We start from the raw sequence: 20,593 nt of genomic DNA, 5'->3' as shown, positions 1-20,593 counted from the left end.
GGGGTCTCTGACCTGGGATCAGATTACTGATTGGCCCTGATGTTGTGATACTGTACACACTGCAGTGAAAAACAGCATCTCTTCTACACCACACTCTTCACAGTCACTTCCCCTTCCTCTTGTTTTGGGCGCAATGTCAGGGTCAAAGCAAAAATTAAGGGAGAACCGTCTGCGACAACTCCTAGTAAAATAAGCCGTTTTTATGCTGCTGGATTTTCCGTGATTGTATATGCCTTTATTGCGCAACGCCCGTCCTTTTTAGATAGACGGAGAATGGGGGGGTTGATGTTGCCACCCAATAGATGAAAAAACAGGCACGACTCTTAGAGTGCCGGCCTTCTTTTTGCTTTTGTTTAACTGACAAATGAATCTAAACAAGGCTATGAAGATGTCTTTTCTGTTTCGAAAATGTAATGTGGTCTAGGTTACCTCTAATTGCATCGTTCCATAAAGAAGAACTAAAAAAAATAACATTTAAACCAGTCTTAGTTTTTTTCTGTGAAGAATCTGATATGCTGATATTCTAGACCCACAATGATACAGCTCTGGAAACAATTAAGAAACCACTGCACATTTTTCTGATGTCATCCTACGTTGCTAAGTGACATTCAAATAAGATGACGGTCATATTCAAAATTAAGAGACCACTGCAAATTTGAATATGACCATCAACTTATTCTAATTAATTTTGTCCAGAGCTGTATGTGTGATGTGTACTGTGTGCAAGACCATTGTATCTTCAGTGTATTTCTAGGTGTGTTTAAGCGTTTGTTGATTTATTTCCCTAAAATGTACTTTAATTTTCCCTGAGTACCCTGGACTGTTGCCTTTTAATAGCATAATTACATAATGTGAGGTATTTTTGTAACAAAACTACATGAAAAAGTAATGGAAGAGTCTATTAGTCAAAGTCTATATTCAACCATACTAAGACAGACCTGACATTGTTGTATTGATACAAAATGAGACAAAGTGTCTTTTAAGATAATCTATCTGGATAATCTAACATGCATTTTTATTTAAGGGTATGTGGCCATCTTAGGTTTAGGACTTTACTAAAATGTATGGCTTTTTCTTATGAAGGATCAAGAGAACACACTCTGGTAATAGGAAAGAATTCTAGAGGAGAGAGAGAGGGGGAGAGAGAGAGAGAAGAAAAGAAGAATGAAAAGAGAGTCTGTCGCTCCGTCCTCACGCTTGTACTTTCACTTTTATGTCCCCATTCTCTTACTTGTTCACTGACAGAAGTCCTTTGTGTATAGAGCTCGGGGGGTCAAAATAGAGAGCACACACACACACACACACACACACACACACACAATACATACAGTACAAAAACATACAGAAATACACATTTGCACACAGCACTCCCTCTCTTTCTCTCTCTCTCTCTCTCTCTCCCTCTCACACACACACACCCACACACACACACTTACTCTCACACACACACACACAGAAAAACACACACTAAATGTTGGCCTGAAAATGTCATGCAGCACTTGAGTGTGAAGTGACTGTAGAGAGGATTGGTCAATAGCCTCCAAGAGCTCAGCTGTGGCTCCTTCAGGCCCCTGGCCCTTACTCAAAACCCCTAGTCATCTCTCTCTCTCTCTCTTGTGTGTGTGTGTGTGTGTGTGTGTGTGTGTGTGTGTGTGTGTGTGTCTAAGTTTGTGTGTGCTTGAGAGTTCATGTGTGTTTGCCTGTAAAACTAGTGTGTATACTTTCCTGGAGTGTTGGCACTCACTCCTTGTCCAAGGGTGCCCTTGTGTGTGCCACTCACACACTGCAAGTGCTGCAAGTACTTTAGTCTCAGAGTGTGTGTGTGTGTGTGTGTGTGTGTGTGTGTGTGTGTGTGTGTGTGTGTGTGTGTGTGTGTGTGTGTGTTTCAAGGTTGTTTTCTTGGACCTGATGCAAGGGATGCCCACGCTAGTGCTTTCTGAAGAGTCAGCAGAGAACAAATTAGAGAGAAACAGAATGAGACAGAGAGAGAGAAAGAGAGGAATAGCAAGCAAGAGAGAGAGAGAGAAAGAGAAAGAGATGAATAGCAAGCAATAGAGAGAGAAAAAGAGAGGAATAGCAAGCAAGAGAGAGAGAGAAAGAAAGGAATAGCAAGCAAGAGAGAGAGAGAGAGAAAGAGAGGAATAGCAAGCAAGAGAGAGAGAGGGGGTGGACAGTGTGTGTGAGAGAGAGATAGTGAGATAGAGAGAAAGCGAGAGAGAGAGGGATAGTAAGAGAGCGAGAGAGAGAGAGAGAGAGAGAGAGAGAGAGACACACTATGACCGAGTGAGTAAGACAGAAAGTGAGTGAAAAAGATTGAGTGAACGGAGAATGAATGCATTGCAAAATTACAGAAAAAGACAGATAGACAGACAGACAGACAGACAGATAGATAGATAGATAGATAGATAGATAGATAGATAGGCAGGCAAGCAGGCACAGGAGCCGTGCCAGAGAGAGGGAGCAGCGCTGAGGAGCAGCCCAGGGACAGAAGCTGCTGAGTGGGCAGAAAGAGCAGGAAGTCTGCCCTCGCTGGTCCCAGGTGGAGCATCCACCTCAGGCCACAACACATACACACACACATACACACACAGGCACATATGCTCGCTGTTTTCTATCTCTCTTGTAGAAGCACACACAGAGAATACAGTAAACATTGTCACATACACATACACATACACACACACACACACACACACACACAAACACACACATACACACAAGCGCAGAAACATAATACACACCTCCTGATATTGCTCAAACAAAGTAAAAAGCACACACACAGCTGTGCTACTACACTCACAACAACACCCAGACACACACCACACACACACACATAGGGCTATATTTTAACGGTCTGAAACAGAAGTGTCTTTGCGCAAAACGCAAGTCACTTTGTGGGCGGATCTTTGGCGCTGATGCTATTTTACCGGCGGGATATTTGACTGTTGCGCCAGGCGCAAATCTAAAATGGGGTGGTCTGAAGTAGCTACATTAATCATGGGTGTGGTTTGGGCATAACTTGCAATAAACCAATCAGGGCGTCATCTCACATTCCCTTTAACAACAGGCACGCTTGTTCCATAGCTGATTGCTATTATGGTGGCGTATTTGCCAGGCGCAGCCAGGAGCGTTCACAGCGCTATAATTTTACTGTTCAGTTAGGAACTGTCAGCTATTGATTTTTCCTCTTGACAAAATGTAATACAGAATTGTCACAAAGACATACTTTCCGATGTTTTGGGATCACTCTCACTGAATCACGAGATTATGAATGCATGGTGATATTTTTGCTATGTACAATGAATGTAATCTAACATTACCTCTCTATAGACAATGCATATCTTCTGTCAGTTAATCTCTTCTCTCCCATGCTGCCGCTGGGGGCATTTGGGTTAAATGGCATCGGCATGCAATTCAACATCACGTCTCCTTAAGTCATCTAATATTTCCTAATTTATGTCATCAACACATCTGTGATTCGTGAAAATGTGTACGCTAGATTTCACATCTTAATGGACACCACACTGATTTCCCTCGAGTGGTAATATTTTTCTTTGAAATTATGTATGGTTTACCGAAATGGGAACTATGTTGTATAGATGAGTGGAGCAAAGTGTGCGTTGCGCAGCACAGGCGGCCTGTGAGAAACAGTTTCCAAGTTGACCTAACTTTCAACTCTGCACAGTATATCCCATTAACTGCATGACAGTGGGCTATTTACAATATTTTCTGTTAAGTAGAGTTTGTAAACACTTTATCATCAACTTAATGCACGCACAACATTCGTTTGAGCAGGAGAATGAATGGGTGCAGCAACTACAGAAATTGTAGCCATACTTGCTGCTTTCTTGTACTATTTGCTGGTTAACAGCTCATAAAAGCTGATTTAAGCTAATTCACTAACTCAAGACTTTAAGGCCATCATGGATATAAAACGTTTTTTGAAAATAACAAAAGGATGGAGGGAACATAAAGCTTGGAGTTATTTCAGATGGGCTACAACAAGGTAGGCAAAATGCTGGTGCTTAAAACCTTAGCGCAGCTGGAATAATGCTTAGGCTGATGTTAAAGCGCACGCGATGTTTAAAGCCATACATAACGGTAAATTGGAACAAAACTAAAGGTAACTTTGGCCTTTATAGGGCTGTATAAAGTTGTCCAAATTAATAGGTCATAATTAGGCGTTGTTGTTGTAAATATATTGCATGTAGATGTTGTAGGCTACTAATTTTTTAGGTCACCAATGCACGAACAAAACCGGGAAATGGACAAATATTATCACGGGGGTGTCTGTAGATTGGTGTGCAACACATTCATTCACGCAGGCCCTCAAAATAGCATCTGCATTTGCGCCACAGATTTTAGACCAGGGAGTTCCTGGTCTGTGGCGGAATTGTTTTCTGAAACTGCAAAATATCAACAGTGAACGTTTGCGCCGGAACACGCCCCGTCTTTTCGCTGAACCGCCCCGGTGGGCGCAATCGAATTCCCTAATTTACAGGCACGTACCTGTGGAGGGAAAATTCCAATATGCGCTGACTGCAAAATAGGAAAGACAAAAGCGCGAGTATACAAAGTCAATTGCGCTGGGACGCACGATAGAGCCCATAATCTTTTAACCTGGTATCTGATGCTGCCCAACCACAGTAGTGCACAGTAGTGCACAGTAGTGCTAATCCCACACCCCTGCTTCACCTAAGTGCTTTAGGGTCATACACACGTACACACTCGCACATGCGCACACACGCACACACACACACATAAATACAAACACGCAGGCACGCATACACAATCACACACTTGCAAGCATGCACACACACACACACATGCGCGCGCACACACGCACACACACACACACACACACACACACACACACACACACACACACACACACACACAGACTGACCACATTGGTCTGAGCATGCAGCACTGCGGTCAGCAGAGCAGAGAGCCCAGCGTGATGGCTGGTGAGTTCGGGAGACCAGAGAGAGAGAGTGAGAGAGGGAGAGCGGTCAGGCCAGCCCTCGCATCTAACCGGGCACAGAAAGTGAGCTTAGGGATTGAAAGCGGCTTTAAAATTAATCGGGGCCTGCGTAGGATTAGAGCGCTCTCTCACTCTCTCTTTCCCTCCCTTCCTCACTCTCTCTTTCCCTCTCACTCTCTCTTTCCCTCTCTCCTTCCCTCCCTCCCTCCTCTCTCGTGCACACTCGTTCACTCACTCAGGATGGGCTGATATGTAGGGAGAGGAGGGCAGCTGGACATGTCTGCCAATCACTCAGTCACATCCCTCCCTCCCTCTCCCCACCCTCCTTCTCATCTCTTGCTCTCTCTCTCTCCCTCAAACACACTCTCTTTTCTGTGTATTCCTCGCCATTTTCTCTCAATGTTATCCTTCTGTTTCTCCCCCTCTAGCCCAACTTTATCTCTCTCTCTCTCTCTCTCTCTCTCTCTCTCTCTTTCTGTCTCCTTCTAAAAACTCCATTTCTTTCCCCATCTAGCCCAACTTCCATTCTCTCTCCTCCTCCTCGAGATCCTTATCTCTCTCTTTCTCAAACTCTGCCTCTCCTCCTTTCTCAATCTGACTACTCCATCCTTCTTGTCCTCCCTCCATCTCACCCCCCCACTCTCTCTCTCCCCCCTCCACATTTTGTCTTCCCCTCTTCTCTGCAGGGATGAGGGGTGACTCAGAAAGCCCAAGCAAGGCCCAGACGTATGACTCACAAGCAGAGGGCGAGTTCAAGCACTAACCGCTAACCTTCTGTAATACATCACGTCTATCATTTGGTTAGACTATAAAGGTCTTCTTGCTAGGACTTCTGGGAAAGGGGAAGAACTCCGGGCCTTTCTGAGCATGCTCCCCGATAACAACAAAGAAGAGATCCAGCGGATGCAGTGCCATACCGGACAGTATATAAGTATATATACTCTTTTGATCCTGTGAGGGAAATGTACAGTACAGTACAGTCCGCAGCTGACAGGACAGCATTATGGGGGGTGTGCACCTGGCCACAACTTCAGCTCTACGCATATAGGTGCCCACATAAGTACGCCGACACTTTCTGTCACTGCCCTGAAATGTTCAAGCATTCAATAAATAAGAGATTTTATTGAGCGGAGCAGACAAAAATAGAGCTGAATCGTAATCGTCACAGCAGTGGCAGAGTTTGACGCTGGTGTGCGGGGTTGTGTTGAATGACAATGGAATTGGATGTTATCAAATGCTGCAAGTGGAGAGCGTGGCACTCATGTCGCGGCCTACTGTATGTACGGAGCAGCATTTCAGCGCTTGTCAAAGGCAGTGGGACGGTATGTGTACACAAGGTGCCAAGGCTAGCAAGCGTCAGAGAACACAGATCCTGCCAGTGGGACGAACAGAATATATACCACACAGGAAGTGGACATGAGTGAGTCTGTGCGAGTAGGACTCTAGACTCAGCTGCCCCTTGTGTTTCTTTGTTCGCCACATAATCTGCGTAACACCGAGTGTATAAAAAATGACACCATCAAAGCCTGTCTAGTTCAGAAGAACAGAGATATTTCAGAAGTAGTGAAGGAGGTTGACAGAGTTCACAGTGCAGAGGCTGCAAAAGTGTTGTGTTATTTATATCCAGTTATAGCATGTTATTTACAGGGCTGTGAACTGCACTCACACACACTTTTGAACAGGAACAAGGGAAATCAGGCCCATCCATTGCCAGTAAAAAGTCTCTTGTTTAAAATACAGACTGGCAACAGCTCAATGTAGCAACGTACTGTAGATAACATATCACATCACACACACACACATATTTTGTTGTGGTGTTTAGCCAGCAGTGAGTGTGAGGGCAAGGTAGAGGAGGTGGGGGTAAGGGGGTAGCAAGTAGACTCTAAAGCCAGGCAGACACTGTGCTATTTGAGCCTGATTTTAGCCCAGATTCAGTCGGACCCAACTGACTTTAGAATCGGATCGAATTCCAACAGCACCTAATTACAAGACCTAAAAAACAACATTCTTGTTCCGGTCCGATCTGATTGGATTTCTGGCATGTCAGAAATGTTTGTCAGCTGTCTTGCAGTGTGAGCAGTTTGAACGTACAGAGTAAGCAAACCAGTCACAACCAATTGAAGTGTATAGTGTGAGTTTTCATGTTGTATACAGAAAAGAATCACACAGTGTCTGCCCAGCATTACGCAGGTAAAGGACAGGTAATAATAATGCACTTCATTTATAAATGGTTTTCATGGCACCCAATGTCACTTCACAATACACAACAAACTAGGCCAGAACAACTAATCAATGAATCGATTAGTTGTCAGCTATTAATCGCAGACTGTATTGATAATAGATTAATAATTTAGAGTAATCCTTTTATGGAAAAAACTCCAGTGTCGTAAAGCTGAATACTTTCTCATTTTTCTACATCCTTGGATGTAATGAGGTCACATGATGCAGGCAGTGCTGGACCTTGTAGACGGCAGGGGGGCAGCCTCGGCCTGCATGGTGAAGCACAGTGAGGAGGACAGCAGGTGCAGCCTGAGTGGGTGAGTGGCAGGTACAGGCAGTCTGTACAGATGCCCTGCGCTAGCGCAGATGGAAGGGGGTTGTAGTGGTGGTGGTGTTGGAGGGGGACGGGGGGTGAGGGTAACTAGGTGGAGTCTGACCACAGACGTGAATGATGGGTGTTAGGCAGTCTGTACAGGGGCAGGTGCCCTGCACTGGTGCTGATGGTGGGGGGTGGTGGTGTTGGTGGGGTGGTTGTGGTGTTGGACGGGGGTGGGGGGGGGGGGGGGGGTCTGACCACAGACGTGAGTGATGGGTACAGTCCAGGGACAGGGGCTGTACAGGGGCAGGTGGTGGAGGGGGGTAGTGGTGGTGGTGGAGGTGGGTAGTGGTGGTGGGGGAGGGGGGTAGGTGGTGAGCTGAGCAGAGAGCAGGTGGGTTGCGGGCGGGCGTGCGGGCATGAGTGGCAGGTAGGAGGGCAGCCACCAGCTGGGACACACACATGGGGCTCAGGCAGCGGGGGCTGAGCCAATCAGTGACACACCTGATCACCATGGAGACGTCAAGAGTGACAATGTGTGTGCGTACATGTAAAAGTGTGTGTGAGCTTGTGTATGTGTGTGTGTGTGTGTGTGTGTGTGTGTGTGTAAGAGAGAGAGAGAGAGACAGAGAGAAACTAAAATCAGTTGAGCCAGAAACTAAGTACAAATCTGCGCAGTTTCTTTGAGTGCTTGGGCATACGAATGAAGTGTGGAGGACAGCCGATAATAAGAGTATTACAAAAAGAGGAAATGGGAAAACGGCACTTGGCAGAAGTGGAACAGCAGCCTGATAAATTCAGAACACTTATGTCACCGACAGAAATGACATCACATGTCAGCGACCTGAATCAGGCAGCAAAGGGAGAGAAAGAGAGAGTGAGAGAGGAGTGAGAAGAGTGAGAGAGCAAGGAAAACGTGAGTAAGAGAGGACAAATTTGAGCATCAGTTCATGATCGAAAGTGAGAGGGAAAGTCTGACTGAGAGAGCGAGAGAGAGAGCAAGAGAGAGAGAGAACAAGAGAGAGAGAGTGAGAGATAGGGACATTAAAGGATGGGGTGGCTGAAGCCAGCCTTGTAATCTGCTGGCACCTGGGCTGGCTCTGGTGATGATCTAAACAAGGCTGGCATGGTGACACCCTGTTCAAATGACACACACACTTACTTCTATTGTACTTCTAGCACACACTTGATACACATACAAAGACTCACAGACAGCTACTTATTTATGCAAGAGTACACACACACACACACACACTCTCACTTAGACACCTACTTACTCATGTGAGTACACACACACCAGCTGTGATACTGGGTGATGGATCGCCTGGCTTCTAACTGTCAAAGGGAAGACACAGAGCACGTTTTCATGCCGGGAATAAACCGTTTTGAATCAGGTTATTGCCCAAATTCCGTTTATGTCAACATTCCATTCCATTGTTTACATAGCAATCGACATTATTCCGAATAAGTCAGCGACGCAGCCCACAAATAAGCTCCCAACGTCTTGACATAAATCTCAGCTGGTGGAATACCCTCTTTTGGCTGAATAATACAGCGTCTTCAGGTTCTTCCACCTGTATTTCACGGGTTCAGACGCATGTCGATAGCCAAAGTTTTTTACAATTTTTTTTTAAAAACGACGCTATTACGACATTTTCTCCCGTCAATGAACTCCATGACATTTGCATGATTGCAAGACTTAAGTTTGTCTCCTCGTCTTTCCAACAGTGTGCGCGTTTTTTCGCCATGATTAGGAAAGAGCGTGAGAGACAATTGATTAATTTTATCCTAATTATGTACGAATTGAGCATGAGCAGGCCTACAACACTCTTCCTTATGGGAGCATATTCCGTTTAAGGTGTTTTCATGACCCAATATTCCATTTAAAACAGGCATATGCTAGGGTGTGCAAACATTTTATTAGTAAACAGAATATGGCCTTTTTCGGTTTATTTCAATCAGAATAAGGTGTTTAAGAGACACACGCATATTCGGTTTATTCCTAATAAACTGATTCAGAACCGCTTATTGGCTGCATGGAACCGCACTCACAGTCTGTGTCCATGTGCAGTCTACAATAGCCCTGACCCTCTCACACAATTCATGTATGCTCATTCTAACATTTACGCCAAGACACACACACACACACACACATATTTCCTTGATAGCTTGGCATACAGAATGTTTTCTGTAGAAATACTCTTAATGTACACAGAAAGACTCAATCTATCTTTGAAGACATGAGCAGTTTCATTTTGAGTGACAAAGTGCATGTGTAAAATGAACCTTGTGTCTTTGTGTGTGTGTGTGTGTGTGTGTGTGTGTGTGTGTGTGTGTGTGTGTGATGACCAGCATGGTGTCAAATGCTAAGAGACCACCAGTCCCAGCACAGTACTCCCAAAGTGCACACTGTCTGCTTACATCACTTTCACTCATGCGTGTACACACACACACATATACACACGCACATATACACACGCGCACATACACACACGCACATACACACACACACACACACACACACGCCCTCTCTCTTCCTCGCTTCAGGGAACACATATGCATTCTCAGTGCACAACCAGCGCAATAACAAAGAGCTCAGTCCATCTATACATCCTCTCAGTCACTCTCCTGCATGGCTTCTTCAAAGAAAGCACACAAACAAACAGCAATATTTGACACACAACCTGCCTTCAATACTGAAACTAGATGCTTTTATCCTAAATAGCTTGGAGTGAAAAGATCGGTCATGAGAATGAGTACCTAATAAAGGACATATTTTTAGCAGTAGTACTACATAAGTAGTAGATATGGGTTAAATAAGGTGAGCATGGCTATATAGCCTATATAAACAAAAATCCAAATGTATTAATTTTGATTTTGTACATATGGCACTGTAAACACATGGACAATTTACCTATAACATCCATATCAATGGTCATGTTAAGTCAGGATAACCATGAATGTAAACAACTAAAAGTTAGGAGGTATCCATAACTTACACTACCATTTCATAAGATTAGGAAAGTTTCAAATTGTCTAAATGATTTTCATATCAAATTGTACTCGGTGATACATTCTCGGAGAAACTGTAAGTAAAAGTGATGAAAAGATGGTCTGTGTGGATCTGACCACTGAGTAAAACGGGCAATGATAACCAGAGATGATCACTTAGACACATCGATAACAAGATTATTTCCCAGATAAGTCAAATATTTCAGAAAGACTTCACATAATTCTGAATTTATACCGAAATAACATATATGAAGTATGCTTAATATTTCAAACTGCTGCGTTAAAATCACTGCTTTTCACTCGGCTCCAATACAACGACAGAACCATCGACAACTCGGGAATGTTCCGATGAGCACGCACACAGAAAGCACCATGCGACCGCAACACTGAGAAACAAAAACATGGAACAGACTAAACAAAAAACAACGATAAGTTTTGGTATAACAGTTGTATCTCTAAGAGCCAGTCATCCACATTCGAAAATTCGAGCCATTCGGCGTTTAAAGCGACTGGCAGGTGCGTAAGTGGTCTGTCTGAAAATGGCGCCGAATGTGAAAAAAATTGTCAACAGATTCCCTTCCTCGCGAGCATCGCATCACAATGCATAATCCGCCACTGAGGTACTCGGCTTGAGCTCAACACTTACCTTTCGCTTTATTTCATCAACGAGAATAAATACATCCGCAGTAATAAAAATGAGTTATGTTCACAATTCCTTTCTTTCGCAAGATATATGGAGTAGCAAACCCATGTGTGTTGATATCCTATATTTTTTCAAACTGGTATTGAGATTCTAGTAAAAGGGGGGGCTACGTATGCAATGAGGTAAGTGTATTTATAGAAGTGACCAATGGGCGACGTGCAGGAGCAGGAATAATCCAATCACGATGGACATGGTCGATGCCTAGCGCCAAGGCTGCAGCATCGTAACCAAGGATACTTCGAAATGTGTCCCTGAGCACATTGTAACAATTTTGTAGTCATTTTGTGACATTGTGTTTATTTACACGTTACAACTGTTGCGGCCACAAATAGTTACTTTGTGTTGCATGCATTTTATATGTGGAAAATTTGTATTTTTCTGTCATTTAGACGATGCTGGTGAACAAAAATTACATATTATTTGTCAAACGGTAGAGCTACGTAGCCTATTATGGGGTATGGTGGCATCAGATCCTTAAAACATGACGCTATATCCATCTATAGCTAATTCTAATCGTTCTTGGCGTGTGTTTAAAGGGCTGGGTCCACGCTTCCCCCTGCCCCACCCTAAACCACCATCCATCAGAACTAATAAATTATGAAAGCATCTTTTAGGGGGTTCGAGGGGCGGGGGCGAGGCGACGCGTGCTCATGTGGCGTCACCCAGAGAGTTCTCGAATATCCTGAGAACAAATCTTTCACATTCTCCAAGATCAGACATATAAGAAGCCTGACATTTTAACATTGGCCAATGCACAATTGCGTGTGCGCTTAAAATAGATCGAACATACGCAGTTTGTCTTATATAACACGCTAATCAATTTATTCGGCCAAATTTAGCGTCAATTCAATGAGCCAGCCTGTTCTCACAAGGATGCTCAATGTAACAAAAGATGACGCTCTTCTCGCCGAAACCACTGTTATAAAACGTGTTACAACTATTCTGCCATGGCTATCTGGAAACACCCAACAACAACACCCACCCTCTCTCCCTCTCCCTCTCCTTTCCTTTCCTCTCTCACTTTCTCTTGTGTTCTCCACACACACAAACACTTCGCGGCCACGCCCCTCCGTTCTAATGTAAGGAGCAGGTGCAGGGCCCGACCGTCTGGGGTGATGAGATGACAGCACCAACCAGACTGAGTCCCGTGAGAGTGGCGGGAGAGGGGGGGGGGGGGGGGGGGGCAACAGGGGCAACAGCGCACACACACACACACACACACACACACACACAGCTTCTCTCTCTCTCTCTCTCTCTCTCTCACACACACACCCCACCCCTCCTCTGCCTCATTCCTCCCTCTCCCTTCCCAATTTCACCACAGCCAGTCAGCCAGCCCGTCTTTCCAGAAGCTTCTCCCCTGCCCCTGCTGTGTCTCCGCTGACATCTGTGACTCTGGGGCACCAGATGGGCATCTGGCCCCTAATTGCCCTCCTTTCTGCCCCCTCCCTTCATTACTCACCCTGGTCAAATGACTCCATCCTGATGCTCTCCCTCTCTCCCCCACCACAGTAATAAGGACACAATAACATGACTCTCACTATTAGTTAGACTGTCCCTGGTGAAATGGTAGGCCTGGCCCATTGTCTGGAGAGTCTCCTACCAAACTAGAGCAGTCATACTGGTATCCAGTGGAGCTCCATATTGATTGCTTAGAAAGCAAACATTTAGAGAGCAGGACAGATGCTGCCACCCCCGCCCCCCAACCCATCCCCCAGCTGACAGCCCCCCCTCCCCCCAATGTATTGTCCACCAATCTACCTCCTATTCTCAATTATTTTGTCTTTTCTCTCTAGCTTTCTAAGGACCAAGTCAGTGAACACTGAGAAAAAGAAAACTTCACTTCCATCGTTTAGCTTAGCAAAAAGAAAAAAGAAACATTCTAGTTTGCACATGTGTGTATGAAATCAAACTGTGCAAAATATATTTTCAGCAATCATGCTCATTTGACAATACACAGATACTGTACATGATGTTGTTGTGTAATCTGACCTCCCACTCTGGCTTCCCTTCTTTAAAAAAAATCTTGTTATTTTCCCCTTTTTTGTTATTTTTCTTTTTCTTTCTTTTGTTGGTGTTTAATTGAGAGCGGTGCTCCAGACTGCTGAGCACTAATTAGCCCCCTGCTCCCTCCTGCTGCTCCTCAAGAGAGGACACCCCCTCTGGAGCAGAGCCGGACGCCTCTCTGACCGGGAACTACTGCTCCACAGCTGCCACTCGGGTGTGTGTGTGTGTGTGTGTGTGTGTATGTGTATGTGTGTGATTGTGTGTGTTTGAAAGAAAGAAGTACAAAGAGAACATCACTGTGTGTGTGTGACAGAAAGTATATTTAAGTGTGTATATTTAAGAATAAGAGGGATGATGAATGTATGTTTGTGTGTGTATGTGTGTGTGTTGGGGTTAGGGATAGAGACAAAAGCGTGTGTTCGTGTGTGTGTGTGTGTGTGTGTGTGTGTGTGTGTGTGTGTGTGTGTATGTGTGTGTGTGTGTGTGTGTGTGTGTGTGTGAGAGTGAGTTTGTGTGTCATCTCATTGTCAACACCTCTTTCAGCTCTGACTCTCAGGAATCAATTAACTTGTTGAGTCTTGTTGATGGAGACACGAATCAAAGGGAGAGAGCAGTCAACCCACTCAGGCTCGAACCCAGGTGACCAGGATACCAAAACTGCAGCTTGACCGCAACGCAATCAATGCACGAGCACCCATCACACACACACACACACACACACACACATCAGTGAGTAAACATTGGTCGAAGTGTTATCCAATTGCGTCGAAGTCCGGAATCAGGCAGTAAACATTGGTCGAAGTGTTATCCAATTGCGTCGAAGTCCGTAATCAGTCAGTAAACATTGGTCGAAGTGTTATTTGGTATTTCAGTGATATTTTCAAATGCATTCTTGGTGCCGTCCCTCGAGTTGGGCCATTTTCATTACTCATAGCCAGATCCTAAATATTTCTAGATGTGGGTCTGGATTTCCAGGCTACTCATATAGCCATAGTGCAACACACACACACACACACACACACACACACACACACACACACACACACACACACACACACACACATACAGTGTGAGGGAAAGAGAGAGAGAGAGAGCTCTGAGTTACTATCCGTAACACAAGAGGCTGTATGACTAATCATGTACAGAACCATAGCGGAGTGGTGTGTGTATGTGTGTGTGTGTGTGTGTGTTTATTACAGTTGTATGTGCACATAGGACCCTGTACAGAGTGTAATCCAGGTCTTTGTATTAGTGTGTTTCTGTTAGAGGGGGTGCATGTATGTTGTACTGTGTGATTGTTTATGTGTCTATATGTCTCTATACACCTGTGTGTCTGTGCATATATGCATGAGTGTGTGCATGTGTGTCGGAGGCAGCAGTTGATGCGTTTCTCAAAAATAACCCCAAAAACAGCTGAGAATAATGCTGATCCTATCAAGGGGGCTGGGCTTGTCTGCATGGGTCACTGTGCAGTAATTCGTCTTGAAAACCATGGGTTGTCATCCGTATCAGTCGGAGATACCATTTCAATATTCATAAGCCCGCTGCAGGCATAAACTATTCATGATTCTAGTAGATATATTTATTTGTGTTGTTCCTGAACACATGCCCCAGTTTCCCTTTCGCAACCACGTCGCCCCCAAGTCTGGCGTTATTATGGGACATTTTGCGCTGTCTGTAATATCGGAGCCACGGGTATTTATTAAACCTCGAGCATTTCACAAAAGCGCTGCGGAGATACGGTTCTCAGAGGAGCTCAACAATCACTCCCATTTAATTAAAATGTTGGCTGCCTGCTTTCGGTATCAACACGGGAGATAGGCTACTGTCATCTTTACTACCCCCACCTAATCTTCCCACGTCATCTTGTATTCCATTCCACGGAGAGGAAAAAATCATTTCTGGTGTCAGTTTATAAATGAAACGGAAGGAGAATCGAGCTTGGGATAACTACATATGTATATTGGGCAATATCCATGCCGGTTTTTGTGCTTTTACGTGAAGGATTTATGAGCGTTTTATCAGAGTCTACCTCTAGAGACGATCATGTTTATCTGACTGTCTGTTCTGTGTCCCTGCCGATGTTTTGAGTTGTTGATCCAGCAGCACCCAAACCAGCGACCACCTGTGCATCTATTTACCCTGCTTAACCCTCTGCTGTCACCTAGTGCCCATACTTGCAACTGCACTCCAAACTGCTACGACAGGTGATTTTGTCACATTTTCAGCTATAGAGGAAACATGAAATCTATTACTTTTGCATGCTTTTGTAGCCTTTTTGACATACTTCGACATACATTTTTATGCATATATATATATACTTTAACCATTCATTTATAAGACATTTTTAAGTATGTCTTATGTAACACCTTATGGACTAGGCCCATTTAGAATCTTAGTCATATTCCATTTGTTTGTCTACCTACAGTTTTTCTCAGATCAGAGTGAAAATTCTCATAATTATTAGTTCAACCTCCCCAACATTTAGTCATTAGGCACATCATAGTAGCAATTTCTCCTACCTCTGAACAAATTGCAAATGCTTTTGGACATGTAGCCTATCAGTTGCTTTCATACAATTCTCTGCTGTTTTATAACATTATCATTTGCTTATGTCATGTCAGTCAAAATGAACTATACTAGTATGGATTCTGAATAGTCATTCACAATCATTACATACAAAATTGTTGAACTAGTTACCAAATTCTGTCACATTGCTGTAGAATTGCAGAGAGCATATACAGTAAAAAAATTAAAATGTACTGTACGTATTCAGTGTCTTGTACTCACTTACTCCCCTAACTATAGCAATGTGTAACTTTACTGTAGTTTTCAAATGGCTGTACAAGTAGTGTATAGTGCTGTCTTGAGCATGTTCAAGTAGTGTCACCAAGTTCTGACCTTTTTTTGCATGAAAACACTGAGAGAATAAACTGTCATAATGAAAACATGAGAAAGTCATTTGACTATCTTGTTCATAAACAGTGGTGTCAAGACTTCTCATTTTGATGACACTGGCAGTTTCATTGACATGAATACTTGCTTTTAAGGAATTTGAGCAAGTGACGTGCTTTTGCAGGTTATCCACTAGGTTTTGCAGTTTGCACTAATTGTTTTGAGAAATGCACTAATTGCTGTGCAAATGTTAATAGTGATGTGAGAAAAGCACCAAAGCGACTGAGATAAACTGTAAATAAGAAATCAGTTTATATTCCATGTACACATTGAATTTGAGATGTGTGCATTGGGTTCTGACTTGACTAGTTTACTGTAGTTCCTCTCGGGGGGGAAAGTGGGAAAAGTTGTAACAATGAAATAACTTGCATGAATAATTGATGGAGGAAGTAAGACATATTTTCTTTTCGTTTGTTTAAATATTTCATCTAGCTAGCTGCATTACACAAGCTCCCAATGACTTTGAATTGTGGCAGGATGCCTTACTGTGCTAAAATCCAGAGTGCTAACTACTAAGGTTTGGTTCTGACTGCCAGGTCCAGACTTGATTCACAAGTAATGATAGATAGATAGATAGATAGATAGATAGATAGATAGACAGACAGACAGACAGACAGACAGACAGACAGACAGATAGATAGATAGATAGATAGGACAAACAGACAGACAGACAGATCTGAATTTGACCAACATTTTTCTTCTGGCAGGAAATTACAATGGGATGTGTTTGCACAATAACAATGACTTACTGACATGATGCTTTAGTTTAACCAGCATCAACTGTCCCGACAATCTGGTAAAGCAACACACAGAGTGAGGGGTGTCTGCTGGGGTGGGATAAAGAGACCCTCTCTCTGGGAATAGTTCATACTCAAGTTCCTGTTTAAAAACCAGTCCAGTCCCTAAGCATCCAACCCCACTCAATCCATCCTCATACTGGCGCCCAGAAGATGCCGAATCTTTGTGCATAACTCACGAAGAAAACCAACAGTGAGAGTGAAATAGTCAAGTCGTGGGTCATCTCTCTATCCGTCATTTGAAGTGAAATAGTCAAGTCGTGGGTCATCTCTCTATCCGTCATTTGAAGTGAAATAGTCAAGTCGTGGGTCATCTCTCTATCCGTCATTTGAAGAAAAGCATACAAACAAATAGCACATTTCTAATTGTATCATTGGTTATAGCATACATATACAGACATACTCTACATACTCTACCCTAAGATCTCCTCAATTTCCCCATGAATAAACCCCTACTTAACATCATCGGATTACAGTTGACTGTAAACATTTCCTTCTATTTCATGTCAGTGGCATTGTAGCTGTACTTTGTGTTGCTCTGGTCATCCAAAGCTGCACACAACAGGGTTTTCCTAAAGCCTTGGCATTTCCCCCACCAAAGCACATGGACATGTTTTGGATGGTTATTTATCTTCAGTGCACAGCTGTCAGAACAGACAGGGCAAACCTGCCTGTGTCCTTTGTGATCTAGATAACCTTTCACCTTGAACAGGTCATCACATGAGAGCCTCAGAGCAAGACTCACAAACTACATTATCAAACATACAGGGTCTCTGAATCAAGCCTTTTTTTGACTGCAAATGTTATTTTTCCTCACACAAAGGTTTGGTTTTCACTATTGCACTCTATGAGGTGATACCTCACTTTCACCAAAGAATCACTTTTCTGCAGGAAATTATATAATCTATATGATTATATAATCTATATAGCTTTTATTTAATATCATAAAAGCTGGATCAACCACATCTGACATGGAACTAATCACAACGGTGGCAACTGAATCAGACCAGACAATAAACACTCAACTTTTCTGGACCAGTAAAAAAAATGTCCTTGTTTTGTTAGAGAGAGTAAAAAAAGCCCACCGTTCTAATAATACATCCCCAGAACAGGTTCTTAGTCAGCCCAGATAGGTGGGGCCAGGTGAAATAGGCCATGTTGACATAGAGCAGGGGACCAGACAGAAGGACCTACATCAGCAGTTTCACTACATTTGTTTTAAGAGGCCGCTTAATGTTCCCTGCAGCTCAACAAATGCTACCCTCCAACAGTCTGTGGCATTAGAAAATCAATGGACAGAGATGGGAGAATGTACTGTAGCCTGGCACGGACGGAGCAAAGTCCACTTGGAGTCAGAAAGTCGCCTCAAGAACATACACATGAAAGTAGTGCCTACATTCATCAATACACACACACACACACACACACACACACACACACACACACACACACACACACACACACACACTTTCTATCACTCTTTTTTGTCTTTCTCGCTCACACACACTTACTGTATGATCTTGTGGGCACATTACTTTCTCTGTACGTCTCTTTCATTCCCTCTCTCTCTCACGAATACATACATACACACACGCACACACACACCACACACACACACACACACACACACACACACACACTGATCTTTCTTCACAGCAGAAAATAGGCATTATTACATGACCTGACTCTAAAGACATTGGGTGCCTGCTTATTTGTGTGAGTTTGTGTGTGTGTGTGTGTGTGTGTGTGTGTGTCTGTGTGTGTGAGCACACTTCCATAATATACTCACCGCAGCAGGCAGACCAGGATGTTCCAGCAGACATTGGCAGCCATTGAAGGATGAGCCCAGGAAGTCCACACAGAGCGAGAAGGGAGAGAGGAGGAGGAGACAGTCAGCAAAAATCTCACCCCATAAATATACTAAAGTCACTAAAGCTTGAAACCAAAGCTATACAAAGCCAACTATAACTAAAACTAGCCTCTTGTATATCATATTTTGTGAAACAAAGAATATTAGCAGGTCAATTATTTGATATTACAGTTTTTTCTGAATGCTTAAACAGATTTTTTGTAACTATGGCTTTTTTTGCAAAACTCTACACACAAATGGCAAAACCACTCACTGAGTTCGCAAAACTAAAAGCACAAACACTGCTTTGCACTCAGTTTGCAATTTTTTAACTCACACTTTGCACAACTGTAGGCACAATGGCTATTATTTACACTATTTTGCCAACTCTCTGGCACACTTTCTCATGTGAAAACTGTTTTAGATAATTAGTTCACTTTGCAATCAGCCTAAGCACTATAAATAAGCCACAGGTAATGTACAATGGGTACAATGGAGTGAGCAGGAAGAGTGAGAAGAGAAAGAAATAGCCCTTTTACAGACAAAAAAAACAGTCTACATGTGGGGATATTGTCATGTCAGGCCTGGATACGTCATTCCAGAATATATTTTTCCCGGTGCCTTGGACTAGGACATTGCATGTGATGTAGACAGAATTTTGAGAGAGACGACCCGATGTAGACTGATTTGTTTTGTCTCAGTGAAATGCTATTTTGTGTTTTGACTTGGAAAAACACACTTGTGTTTGTTTTGATGTGTGTAAATAAACACTACAGTAATACTTGACGTTTGGATCCCTGTATGTTTACAGAACTATGACAAAAGTATGACCTCAAACTGACATAGTCTACCTTGTGCACAGAGAAAGCAAAAGCCAGATGTGTTTTTTATTCATACCATCAGTGTGTTGTTGGCACATTGTGTGCTTACTATTGTGATGGCTTGTGTTTACTGTTAGATACGAAAACACCATTTTTACGAAGGTGTGAAGAGTTAAGCAAAGTATGTTAGCTTTTGCAAGAGAACTACAATGTTTTGCTGATTGGGTGAGAGGTTTTGCCATTTGTGTGTAGAGTTTTACAAAAAAAGCCATAGTTACAAAAAATGTGCTTAAGCAATCAGAAAAAACTGTAACATGAGACTAGAGCTCTTAAAGTATGGATTATACCTGTAGAGGTACTGTATATCGTTAGTTTAGATTAACATGTACTATCTTAATGGTGCAGTATGTACTCTACCGACAATTCAGCAACAGATTCAATAAGTGGTTAAGATTTTGTGGTTAAAGTTAGCATGTACAAGTTACTGAATATCAATTCCAAGTGTGGTTAGACTGTATCAACATGACAATATGATGTGGTGGTACAGCCAAATGAAATGTTAATTATTCAACACAAACCAGCCATCCACATCACTTCTGCATCATCAAAAATATAATGTACATTTCATCTCTATGCATTTAACGGAGGAACTTGGAGCTCAGTAAACGTTTGTTGGCACAGCGCTAAATAATTAATCTGGCCTGTCATCGTTGAAGCAGCTAGGCTAAGCCTTCATGTAATATTCTGAGCAGCCTGCCCTGCTGTGTGGGATTGGGAGCAGAGGACGTTTTTTTTAGAAGGATGAAATCTTTGAGAAGTTTGTCGGACAGGCTTTGTGTGGACTCTAGCTCCAGTGGCATCCTGTAGGCCTGACGCTGTTACTGTAATGAGGAGAGAGCCGCTCTTGAGCACAGCACTGCTTACAGAGG

General features: G+C 43.2%; 1 protein-coding gene across 4 annotated transcripts in view; it reads right to left on the bottom strand.

Annotated features, from left to right (window-relative positions):
* The window catches only part of epb41a (erythrocyte membrane protein band 4.1a), a 79,410-nt gene extending 60,558 nt beyond the window's left edge, over positions 1–18,852 (bottom strand). For all 4 annotated transcript variants that reach the window (XM_042076519.1, XM_042076521.1, XM_042076520.1 and 1 more), the window contains exon 1: positions 18,784–18,852. In XM_042076519.1, coding sequence (XP_041932453.1) covers positions 18,784–18,817 — 34 coding nt within the window. In that variant the 5' untranslated portion in view covers positions 18,818–18,852. The remainder of the gene's footprint in view (positions 1–18,783) is intronic.
* Between the last annotated feature and the right edge of the window lie 1,741 nt (positions 18,853–20,593).

Source organism: Alosa sapidissima, chromosome 21 (genome assembly GCF_018492685.1).
Source record: "Alosa sapidissima isolate fAloSap1 chromosome 21, fAloSap1.pri, whole genome shotgun sequence".
In the NCBI taxonomy this organism is placed as follows: Eukaryota; Metazoa; Chordata; class Actinopteri; order Clupeiformes; family Clupeidae; genus Alosa; species Alosa sapidissima.
The sequence above is the reverse complement of the archived record's forward strand: the minus strand, read 5'-3'. Positions and strand labels throughout refer to the sequence as shown.